The following is a 12,912-nucleotide window of genomic DNA, read 5'->3' as shown; positions in this document are numbered from 1 at the left end:
GCAACACATTTTTCCCCTGAACAGTGGGAGGGGGTGTGGTCCTGGAGCTTCAGTCAGTCAGTCAGTCAGTCAGTCAGGTGGACTGACTTCTTATCTCAGTTACAACTCAACACGGCCTGGTCAGCCAGTCGCATTTCCACCTCACTCATTTTCCTTTCAGAACCTGAGGGCCCATCTTTTCATCGACTAACAAAAGCGCTGCCCGTTCGTCGGAGGCGGAGGAGGGGTGTGCGTGTGTGTTGGACTTTGTGAAAGCACAACAGAGCGAAGGAGGGAAAAAAAGAAGAAGAGATTCTTGGGTAAAAGAGGCAGCTATCTCCTCCCTCCTCCGTGGTCTTGGCTACGGGTGTGTTGGGACAGCAGGAAGGGGAGCTGGAGGAGAAACGTTAATCAATAGCCACAAGGTCAGACGGCCAGCGCTGGGCTGGAGCGTGCCCTGTTAGCGGGCCGTGGAGCTGCCTGGCTGCTGAAGGGGATTTGTAGCACTTGTCAGGGCTTAAAGGAGCCCTCTCTGGACCACTTGCTCCGGGTGTAGTGTGTGAAAGACGCATGCTGGTTAGCAGCAGGAGAGGGAGACATCTGCTGGTTGCTGCGAGACACCACAGCACAGCAGAATTAGGCCACCCAAAGTTATATGGTCACATTATGTGCAGTCAAAGTGGCTTTGTGCCCTGCAGGAAGTAAAGTTAGCTGTTTTGTAGGGACTTTTCACAGCAACCGCTGCAGCATCATGTCCGTGTAATCTGACAAGAGGCATTTGGCTGCCCACCATTTGACCACATTTGCACCAGAATTCCTCCTTACTCATGCGCGCAATGTATCCACGATGTTAAAGTCTTTGTAAGTGCACTCCCGGTAATTCTACTCTGGTAATGCTTAAGCTCAGAGGATTAGTAATACACTCTTATTCTCAAAATGTTCCTTTGAAGTTTTACCTTTATGCTTAATCAAAGTGAAGAATTCAGGCTTTTGTGTTTACATGCGGTTTTGTGTGTGTGTGTGTGTGTGTGTGTGTGTGTGTGTGTGTAGGAGAGAAAGAGACAGAAAAAGAGTGTGCATATTTGCAATACTCTTTCTATGATAAGCACACCAGACTGAGCATTACACATGAAAACTCCCTGGCTGTGCACTATGCTTCCATCGTATTCGTTCTCTCGCTCTGTTTCTCACAGCAGGGGATCTTGGGGGACCCTTTATCAGTACTGAGCAGCTTTCTAGAGCCCTGCCCCCCCTGCTCCCACCTGTGGTTTCTCAGTTTGCCTTTTGTGTGGAGGAATCTGAGGCAGACCAACACTGATGGAGATGAACACAGAGGGATGGTGAGGGACGGAGGCCTCGCTGGCAAACCAGCACGATACCTATTAATCCAGCCCCAATCCATTTCTCCGAGATGGTCAGAATAGCGAGCGTGGGGCTGAAATTGTTCTTGTTGTTGCTGCTCGCTGTCGGACCAGAAGGAGATATACACAGAAAGAAAAGAGCTGCGGTAAAGCCGAGTCTTATCGGGTGTGAGATGTGGGCATAAATTAGTCGTCTATGCCACACTGATAACCTTGACGTGAGGTGTGCTTCTTCTAAAGACAGATAACAGTTGAAGTCCTTTCTCGGCCGCAGCAGGCATTAGATTTTTCTCCCATAAGTGATGTAAGGCAAATAAAGTTTCAGTTGCATCATGTTTCCATTTATCGTTAAAAGTGCTGCCGTGGAAAATCTCAGTTTCATTCAGTTGCCAGAAAAAATGTGCTTAAGGCAGATCAAACCCTTCGATGAGTCAGTGCATAAACAAGCTGGCTTTCCCTTTTCTGAGAATTTGTCAAGCTGCTAAAATGCTGTTTGAACTTCATAGGCTACAAAGTCTTCACACGTGTGACCTGACAGAAACCTGCTCTAACAGATGTACCTCTCCTCCTCCTCCTTCTTTTACAGGGTAAAGAACTTTTAATGGCGTCCCGGTAGAGGCATCAAGATGAACCCGTTACCATCAATGGACCGGCACATCCAGCAGACCAATGACAGGCTGCAGTGCATCAAACAGGTGTGTATAAAGAGCCGTTTTTCAGCATCTTTTCAGTCCTATTTTAACTTCTGTCAGCACTATGAAGACATGGATTCTAGAGGTTTAAGAAGAATCTGCATTTCCTTTTGCTTTCTTGCGCTCCTTTCTCCCCTCATCACCTTATATGGGCATCAGTTTTTCTGGCCATTAGCTCCAGTCACACAGATCATGTTGCACAGGGTCATAGAGAGAGAGAGAGAGAGAGAGAGAGAGAGAGAGAGAGAGAGAATCTGGCAGTGAACACAAGAAGAGACTTCAAAGAGACTAGCAACATAACAGACGCCACTTCTCTTTTTTTCCCCCCCGTCCTCCTGGTCCTGTGTTCCCTTACATCACGTTCCTGACTCTTGACGTATGCCGGCCCTTGTTGTGGTTTTTTCTTAAATGCTTCCTTGACTGCCAGCTTTCAGGAGACTCCTCTCAGACAGATACAGACTGAAAGACACAGTCAGACAGACAGAGAGACATAACCCAGGGCTACCGCCTCTGCCTGTGATTAATAGTCGACAAAAACTCGCTGGCTGGCTGGCTGGTTGGCTGGTTGGCTGGCTGTGGGCTTATTTGTTTATGCTATGTGGGTGTGATCCTTTATATCTCCCAACATCCATATGACACCATGCCTTCCAGTGAATCAGTGAATGATAGGGCTTTGAGCTTGCGATTATGAGGTGACATATCCCTTTTCTTTGTGCCGTCTCCTAAACCCCCACCCCACTCCACTCCCACCTAAACTTCTAAGCACCCACTATTATAACCTTTATCTAAATAGGCTCTCACTGCCTCAGTTCTTTTACTTTGATTGCATATAGCAATGTGCTTGACGTCAAAATCTTGGATAGCTTTTTTTCCAAAATGCCAGCTTTTTCTTGCATGAGTGAAATTATACTACTGGCATTGGCGCTACTCACTTCCCAAAGCCTCCACAATTACTTTCTTAGGCGTCACTGATAAGCCCTAAACAGCCTGAGTTAACACATCGAGCTTAATAAATTCACTAATTGTAGTTTGGTTTATATACTTTTCAGCTCTGGCTGTAATAGAGCTCGTAGTAAACCAGACTTCAAAGGCACAGAGTTAGTCAGTGAGCTCTGAGCTTGTGGTGGCTCTGCCAGCAGGGTGTTGTTTTGGTTTGGGGAAAGCCGCTGGCAGAGAGCCAGGTGATATGCTGTTTTTCATACAGCCAGGTAGGCGCTGAGCAGCCTGATCCTTGGCTGGTCAGAAACGTGGGGGTAAGTCAGTCCATCATCTCGCAGAGGATAGTCTGTCAAACGTCTGGCTCTTTGTCTGCTGAAACTCCATCACTGCTGCTGCTGTTGCTGTTGCTGTTGCTGTTGCTGCAGCCCCCTCCTCTTCCCCCCCCACCACCTCTCTCTCTCTCTCCCCATTTTTGTCCTCATCCAACCCTGAACAGCAACAACAACAAGAACAGCTCAAGCCCCATCCTCCTCCCGAAACTCAACGGAGCTGTTTCACTCTGCTGTCCTCCCCCTCACACCAGAGTCGAGGTTGTCAGGCAGAGTCGGTGGCGAGCGCTGCAGCAGGAGGAGCCGTGACTACAGATCTAGACAGACAGCCCCTGCTGTGCTAGTTCTGATTCCTCACGCGCTGGAGGCTGATACGCCTCCCATCAAGCAGCAATAATGCCAGATTATATCACTCATCTAGAACAGGCTCTTCTCCTCCCTCTCCCTCAACAAGAGCATCTCTCACTTTTCCCTCATTCTCCCCGCTTCTCTTCATCATCAGTCAAACCGCTGTGAGAGTCCGCAGCTAACTCTATAATGGCTAATCTTCACATCACAAAAGATGAGTCACTCAAGGCCTCTCTTCAAGCTCATGATATCATTGGAAGCTCTCTGAGATTTTCTCTGTGGGCGGGTTCCAGGCCTGACATGTAAGACTGCGTTCGCACCGAAGAGCCCTTTTGTCGCACACCACCGAAAAGCTGCCCTTTCAAAAACGCTCACCTCTGCTGCCCCCTAAAGACAATAGCTCTACCTTCTCTGCAAGAACACACAAAACAAGATGCTTCAGCTCCAGATGAGAATAATAAATGCTTTCAAGTGGGCTCAATCTCGCCGACTGAACAAGCTGTAGCTCTGCGCCATTTCAGAGCCATTAACCTCCTGAGCTGTGAAGAAAGGGAGCCCAATTTTAAAACCGCTTATTGTGTCCTGCCAGCTTGAGTAGCCTTCAGACACTGGGAAGAAAAGACTCAACTGTTTCAGGCCTCAGTGAACAAGCGAGAGAGACAGACAGAGACTGAAAGAGATTAGACAACACACCAACGGCGCGTATTGAATCTGCACACATAGCTGCCAGGACCAAGGTTGTTTTCTTTGTGCGCAGCCAAGCCAGCCAGTGGACTTCTGGTGCCGAGGCTCTGTTACATTCTGAAAACAGGCAATGAATGAGGGGAAGAGAGAGAAGGAGGATTGGAGGGAAAGATTTGGTTGCTGTGTGGGTCATGGGGGTGAGAGCCGGGTGTTGCCAAGAGAGATTAACAAGAAACACTGGCATCATTGTTGATATGGGTGTGATCTTCTTCCCACAATGCACCAGAGCTCTGAGTGGGCGTACATTGGAAGGAGTCAAGGTCCTCACAGGGTTGTGCAGAAACACAAGACATTAAATCAAGGCAGTTTGGTGGGAGAGCGCAAGGCTGCAAAACTATTTGGTGTCAGTGTTTTTCCAATTTGTACTTAATGTGAAAAAAATAACGCTCATTATTTCCCATTGTTTCTAATGGCAGTCTCTTTTCTCTGTGTTTGCACAGCACTTACAGAACCCAGCCAACTTCCACTCAGCAGCCACAGAGCTGCTCGACTGGTGTGGAGATCCCCGGGCCTTCCAGCGACCTTTCGAGCAAAGTCTCATGGGATGTCTGACGGTACGCAAACACTAATTATGGTTTTCGTTGGATTTTTCAGGTACTTTTTAGGAGACACAAGCAAAACAGTAATTAGATTTTGGATACTTTTGAAAACATGGAGAGAAAAAAAAAAAAGATGGATGTGTCCACTTTTAGCTGAAGCCTTTAGCCTAGTTTTAAGGTGCTGCAAGTTAACCCAGACTGTGCAATGGCTGAAACAAGATTCATATGATATTCATATTCAAATTTGATATGGTGGCATACCTTTTTTCCCCTTCAAATCTCAGTAAAAACAGTTAGTAGCTGGCTATAGTCGCACCAGGTCTGTGTCCAGCAGTTATCCAAGGCAGCTGCTCAGGCCGTCAGGGGCCAGCGACAGAGGTTAAAGTCCTTGTCAGAGACTGCTTCACTCCACTTTGTGCTCTTCACACACACACACACACACACACACACACACACACACACACACACATACACACACACACAAACACACACACACACGCACGCACATACACACACGCTAAAAAGAGGCTTGCACAAGACTGTGAGTAGCCAGTCACCTCTGGCTAACGCCTTTCAGTACCACTCATCGATCTGGACACGGGGCCAGAGAGCTGGCCTGCACCAGGTGTGTGAAAAACACACACACACACACGCACACACTCATACACACATGCACCCACGCGCACACTTATATACACAGTCACGTCTTTGGAAGAGGCTTTAGAGCAGAGAATAGCAAGTTTCACATGTTTATCGCTCAGATCAGTCTTTGAAACACTGAAGCAACATTGTCCCCAGCTGAGGTGGTAGCGTGAGCAAACAGATAAATGCTCATTAATGTGTAAATCACAATAAAAGCCTCTTAAAGGCTGATAAAGAGCTATACAATGGAGCCCACCACTGAGATCCCTCTCAGCATGGGGCTGCTTCCATCAGCTAAATTGTTTCATCAGACTCGCAGAGCAAACAGCTTCTTATCTGGAGAATTACAGCGTGCAACAAGTCCATGCATTCTTGCGAGGATTTTGTCCTTGTGATGTTACCTCGCTGGTTATGTACCAGAGCGCTCAATTGAAATTTAAAGATGACTGTGCATCTCTTTGAGTCATAGTCCCGTGATATTTGTCATAGCTGAATGAAACTAAATGTATGCCTCATCTGGAGAGAGACGCATGTTCCCTCTAGCTTGTTGTGCATGTGGAGGTCATCCTCCGCTCCCTGATGGAGTATCTGCTCCAGAGCTAATAAAAGATGACATAACTGTCAGTGCTGCGCTATTAGCTCTGTCTGCTTGACAATCTGTGGGGTTTTTTTTTTCTCTCTCTCTTTCTTTATGCATAGTGTATCAAGAGTGTGGGCGATGTCAACTGCATTATGTCTGTCCCACAGTTTTCTAAAATTACCCACTTAACTCACCAGGAGTCTCTCACGTGCAACTGTTTCAACAACAAGCAGAAATAAACTACAAAACAAATGCTTGTTTTTCGCCGGCAAACAGATAAACAAGCGTATGAATGGCCCAGTAACCCTCCAGCACCTCTTACAGCGCTACAGCTGACAGGAATATGGGCCTGGATGTACATCCTCAAAGGGAGATTAAGCTGAAAAAGGCTTATGAGGTGAAACACTGTTAAATCCATGTTGAATCTATGCTAGCCTCTGTAGCTGGCTGTGTGCCTTGTACAAACTGTTGGGCAGACTCAGTCACGCAGGAAATTAAACGATTGACAACAGCGTGATTCGCTGCAAACAATGTCAGAACCGCCATTGTTTGCATCATATGGTTGGGTTGAATAGATTATGTTATGAAGTATTTATCCCTGGGATGACATCCTTGTATCCTCTGAACAGTTTCAAATAAAAGAATTACGTGATTTACTGGAACTGCAGAATTGAATATCATCGTCCCTTGATTAAAACAATCAAATAAGCCCTATTTATTGACGTAATCTCCATAGCTTTTCACTCAGTGCTCAAGCAGCCATATTACCTACTTTATGATCACTGCTGGCTGTTATGCTGGTTCTCTAAAAGGCACCCCAGCTGACCTTGTTAACGGTAATGTGTGTTTTGAGGTCAGGGGGAGCGGAGGAGTTGTCATCTGTGAGCAGATAAAAGCGAAGGGCTTTCCCTCCTAATAATGATTTACCCCCGTCTCCCAAGTCCTGTTTAACATTACTCAGTACCCCTTTAACATTATATTAGGGTCCGGGAGGCTCCTGTTTCATGTCCCATAAATGCTTAACCTCTTTTTGAAGTCATTAACACAAAAGGATCATTAAAGTCCTACAGCCGGGGACTGGTCCTTCTCAAAAATGGGACGCAAAGGAGGTTTTCTAACCTTTGTTCACCCAGGGAACACTTGATGCTGAAACATACTTTTCTTACTCTTTTTGTACTCTGCCTTCCTAAACACTCACTTAGTCGCTGGTCAGTTCGGCTGACCCGGCAACCTTTGGTTCAGGGGACAAACTCTGTTCACACTGGGGCCAGAACGGGCTTGTTTGAGGATAACCTTTGAGAGACTCCGCTCGTTCTGCAAAGCGACTGTGGTTTGGCTCTCTCACCTCTCTTGGAGGTTGATGCAGTCATCAGAGTCATCCTGACTGTGGATCACTGGAGCAATCCAGACTGCAGACTCCACATTAATCTCACTGTGTCTGTGTGTGTGTGTGTGTGTGTGTGCGTGTGCGTGTGCGTGTGCGTATGTGAGTGTGTGCGTGTGTGAGTGAGCGCAACTGTTTATAGTCTGTGTTTCTGTCTGAAGATAAATGAAGTGGTGCTCAGAATATTAACACAATTAAATAAGTGAAAGGATTATGATGCATTAACTATGACTTAGTGTTTATTTAGTGTTTGATATAAGAGATCAATATTTTATGGTATTGCATAAGAAAGCACTGTTTACCCAGGTTATTATAGAAAGAAAGACAGACAGACAGAGCTGCTGAAGTGAGTTGTTTGTCGATTTGTCGATCGATAGAAAATTAATTGGCAAATATTGGTACACAAATGTTTAGTACTTTCAGTCATTTTTAAATCAAAAAATATCAGATATTCTCACCTTTTTATACATTTGATCTTCCGTTTTTGTTTTTGTTTTGTTTTTTTGTTTTTTTTGTTATATATGACAGTAAACTGAGAACAGCATATTTGCGGTTTAGACTGTTGGTTGGACAGAACATCAACCTGTGGACAAAATCATTAATCAATTAATAAAGAGAAGCAGATCAATTCATAATGAATATAATAGTTATCTGTAGATAGTACGTTCATTTCACATTAAATGTTGAATGATGTGAATCCACTGAAGATATTCTTTGGTAATTGATCGCCGCCTCTCTCTTAACTTCAGAATGAGCTGCATCTGCTTTTACCTGGTGCTTATAATGATGTAATTAAAATGATGCAATGATGCTGAACTTATTAGATGCCTGAAGGACAGCAGCTATTCTCATGATCCACTGTTCTTTCCCCAGGTGGTGAGTCGCGTCGCTGCTCAGCAGGGGTTTGACTTGGACCTGGGCTACAGGTTGCTGGCTGTGTGCGCCGCCAACAGGGACAAATTCACACCCAAATCTGCAGGTCAGACCCACCGCTCTACTAAAACGCCAGCACGTGCATGCTCATGCGTCATCCCATTTACTGCTGTCTACTTGCAAGACAGTGGGCGATACGCCAAGCCCATTGTTTGTTCACACTGCATTTATTCATTTTTTTCATGATGGAACAATTAAAACAAATCGCTATATGTCTTAAAGTCATGATCAAGTCAGGGAAGTGTACCATGCCATTACTCTGCTCTGGACATGACTGAACAATGAAGCTGCTTATTATGTTTTGAGCACTATTAGGATGTTTTGTTCTCAAGACAGAGAATCTAATAATGATACTAACAGACAGTTTAATTTGCAGATTATTTTTGTTCCTTTCAGCACTTAAAGACAAATAAAAGTGTCTGTTAAAGCCCTCATGAATCTGTGGCTTGGACATTTTTGATTTCTACAAACGACTGTGACCACAGACATCACACAGAAAGCCCATAGAGCATTATAATGTCAGATATTTTTAGTCCCCATTAAACATTAATGTGCTATTGAGATGAGCTGTCCGGGTGGTAGCCTCACAAAAACAGTCTACTCAACAGTCTGTCCGCACAAACCCACACTCGCATGTGCAGTGTGCGTGCACGCACACACACGTGAAGCGAGGGAGAGAAAGAGCAAGCAGTAATGCTATCCTCAGACATTTATCTATCAAATCCAATTTCCCCCCAATCCATACCTCCCCTCCCCGCCTCACACAGTCCTGCAGGAGCGGCCTGTTCTTGTACATTTGTCAAAGTGAAACGCGCAGAGGCGGCAGAGAGGAGAGAGAAAGAGATGGATGGCTAGAGAGGTGTTGCTGATGCGTGCTGGACCACTCACTCTGCCTGACAAAGACCTGACAAAGCCGTAGCCATCCAGTCAAAACACAGATAAACCTTTGTTTGGCAGTTCCATAAGTAGGGGTAGTGAGAGTCAAATATTTTGATTAAACTGTCTGATTTCTTTGTTTTTTCTGACAAGGCAAACACGTCGCTGTTTCCTAACAGGAAGTGCAGTGACAGTACTGACAGTAACATTTTGAAATGTTATCCCATAATTTCTCGTATGAGCTGCAATGTGTTGCAACTGAAAATGCAGAAGGAAGACATGTACGACTCTCTGCCGTTTTTGTGCTCACATGACCCTATGATATGAACATTTGCTCAAGCTGAATATCCTCTTTCAGTTGTGGTGGGAAGTGTCTTGTTGGGAGGAACTTAAGTGGGCAGACAGACGTCAGCGTACAGTATTGATTGTTGTATTTCTCTCTCTGTCTGTGTTCCTGTGTTGGGATAATGTGATTGTTGTCCAGGCATGGCTCGGACTGGCTGCCTGTCTGGGCCCAGCTGACAGTCAGAATCATCCTCAGGCCTTCTGATGGTTCTGGGATCTAATAGAAGACAGAACTGGGTTTCAGGAAGAGCTGTTTATACACCGCGGACAAATGGGAACTGTGGTGTAATTATGCGCAATTGGGGGGGGGGGGGGGGGGGATACGATGCAGACAGTCATCAAATGAGCCAGGCAAGCAGGCAGGCTGTCGGGGTGGGAGGCAGATGTGACTCAGGTCAGGTCTTACTCACTGAGCATCCGTCTTACCTCCCTTACAAGGACGTCTGTCTGAAAAAGCAGACGAGAGGGCGACAGAGGAGACGTGATGCACAGCTGAACTCAGACAGACGTGTGTACACTCATACAAATGCATCAACAGAGAAGCAGTTGTGCTCTGGTAGCTCTGCCTGTATGGTCATATTTGTGTGTTTTTACTGTGTGTGTGTGTGTGTGTGTGTGCGTTTGTCTGTGCATGCCTGAATGTGCGTCTAATTGTGCAGACCCTGCACAATCTTCTGATAGCCTGCACGGCGACACAGGGCCGCAAATCTGACACCTGAGAGCCCAGATGAGGGCCAAGGAGTCTGGGATGCTCTGTGAAAGCCTCCTCAGGGGGGGAGGAGGCAGGCTCTTAAGACTGCGGATCAATCTCGCTGACGCTTTCTTTCAGAACATCGGTTAAAGAGGAAATTGATAAACAGTTTGACAACCTGAGTTGTTGCGAAATTAAGTTGACGTGTGTATCTCTCGCTACAACTACAAAATCCTGTTGTTGCTGCAGAGTGCACACAGATTCAAGGTGATGTGGTTGAACAGGCAAGTTACTAGAAATGAATCACTGAACAACGTATTATCTGTTTGCATGCGTTTGTCAGTGTCTTCACTCAAAACCTATGAACAAGCAAATGCCCAAAGTTGCACTCCTCCCTCTATTAAAGTATAAACTGCTGCCCTGTGAGACCTGTCGACTGAACTGGAGAGATTTTCAGCAACAGCAGGCTGCTGCTGATGAGCTGTCTGGAGATTGTGACCCTGCAGTGAGGCCTGGGGGATTAGTGTGTTGCTCTAATCTGGAATCAGCCAGTGTAGAGACTTATCTGCTGTTAGGCGAACTAGCATTAGGACTGTTAACGCTCAGAGCCAGCTAGGATACACAGCTTTAATGCTGTTAGCATGCTAACAGTGTTAGATTTAGTTCACTCTCTCGAAAAGCGCGTCTTCCTGATTTTTGTGTAGCCATGCTTTGCTTCGTTTTCAAATGCCGTGCTTTTAAAACCCTTTGTCCATTTGTAAATCTTCTTAGAGTGTATGTTTTCCTCCTAATAATCTGTAGTCTGGTACAAGCAGACTTCCAGCTGGGCGGGTTCATTAGATAATAGGTGTGCTGCTGCCCTACAAACACACACAACCCTAATAGACTCTGAGCTGTTCGGCTACTGTGAAGTTCAGCAGACAACAAATCAGATTAGCCACATAATCTGCCAAGGGTTTTACTGTTTCCTTCCTCAGTGAATCTGTCACCAAGTTCATAACAGTTTCTTGTCTCTATTTATGAAGCATAAGCTCCAATAATAAACCTGCAAAAACCCCTTCTACTTCATAACGCCCTTCCCTTTACATTTTGAAGTAACAATGAAGTGAGACTCAGATTGTTTTGAACATGTCTTATGTTTTCAACATGACTTGATGTGGTCTGCGTTCGAAGTAACTTAGAAACTCATGTTTAAGTCAGACACAGGTTGATGCTTGTTGTTCCTCAGTCTTGCTCAGAGAAATAATGATTCCGTCGTTTAAGCTTGCGTCGTATGTTCATATTTATTGCTGTGGTTAAAAAAACTAAAAAGCAGGTGATTTTAAAGATCCTTTTGATGTTAACAAGTGATAATCGTCTTTGATGTTTTTTTCTGTGTGAGAGTAGTTTCCCCTTTTCAGCTGATTGGGAAAATATGATTAACAGAGCTAAGCTTTGTTCTGAGATGGTTGGTAAATTCCCCCCACCCACTTTCATCTGATGTTTAAAAAAAAAAAAGAAAAAAAAACTGTCCCAGCAGAAGTGCAGAATTGTCAGCACTCAGTCAGTCAACACAGCATGCTCACAAGGCGATCTGGTGTTTCACATGTGGAAAAAACAGCCACTCTGCTGTGTCAACAATGACAGAAAACTTCCAGGGTGTGGCTGTAACTCACCCCATGCCCTGTGACACACACACACACACGTACACACACACGCACATACACACACACACACACACACACACAATCACACAATCACACAATCACACACGGCTCACAAAAATACTTAACCAGCCCATAACTCCCATGATTCAGCGAGCAGTGCAAGTAAATGAACAACTGAAAATAAGTGCTCCCATTAGACTCTGTGTAGACTCGTTGCACAGTGTGTGAGTGCCTGCAGACACACACACACACACACACACACACACATTCTGACATGACTTCCACTCATCTGTCTCAGTTTACTTTCACTTGATGGATTTTCTCACCCCCTCTTTCCTTCCATCTTTGAGCTGTGTGTGTAGAACTAGGAGGAAGGTGTAGGCATCCTTTGTTACTGACCCAATCAACCTTACAGACTTTTATATTTAATTACTGCTGAGTAAGAGCAGTGCGCTGAATTATTAACAGGAAACAGGGTTTATTTTTAGAAGGCAGGCCTCTCCTCTGACACTCTCCAGTGGTTCGCTTTTAGATGATGAAACCCCTTTGCAACCCAAAACTACCTTCAGAAGTTTACTATTAAGTTTATAGAAATAAAGCTCATGGGGAAATACTTATGAGGGTAGTTGCATTTGCTGCCTCTGGCTGATTGGGTCCTCTATCACTTGCTACTTAATTGTTTTGGTTCACACAGTTGCAAGTCAATTCATTTTGGTAATATCCAAGCTGAGCCAGCAGTGCAGTTGTACTCAGAACACACAAGACTTTGTTCTTGTCAAAACCGGATGAGCAAATCATTTAAATCCACCTTTTGTTCAGGGTTGACTGATCTGGCACCCACACCTCAGGACTCAACCACCATCAAACCCCCCACCCCACCCCAC

The 12,912-nt window shown here is 45.3% G+C and overlaps 1 protein-coding gene across 4 annotated transcripts in view; it reads left to right on the top strand.

Annotated features, from left to right (window-relative positions):
- Positions 1-12,912, top strand: part of zmiz1a (zinc finger, MIZ-type containing 1a) — a 99,306-nt gene that overhangs the window by 63,844 nt on the left and 22,550 nt on the right. For all 4 annotated transcript variants that reach the window (XM_023426627.2, XM_023426626.2, XM_023426625.2 and 1 more), the window contains 3 exons: positions 1,927-2,035; positions 4,833-4,946; positions 8,411-8,516. In XM_023426627.2, coding sequence (XP_023282395.1) covers positions 1,967-2,035; positions 4,833-4,946; positions 8,411-8,516 — 289 coding nt within the window. In that variant the 5' untranslated portion in view covers positions 1,927-1,966. The remainder of the gene's footprint in view (positions 1-1,926; positions 2,036-4,832; positions 4,947-8,410; positions 8,517-12,912) is intronic.

Source organism: Seriola lalandi, unplaced genomic scaffold, assembly GCF_002814215.2.
Source record: "Seriola lalandi dorsalis isolate HSWRI2012SDOR001 ecotype SW California unplaced genomic scaffold, Sedor1 jcf7180002054832, whole genome shotgun sequence".
Classification (NCBI taxonomy): Eukaryota; Metazoa; Chordata; class Actinopteri; order Carangiformes; family Carangidae; genus Seriola; species Seriola lalandi.
The sequence above is the reverse complement of the archived record's forward strand: the minus strand, read 5'-3'. Positions and strand labels throughout refer to the sequence as shown.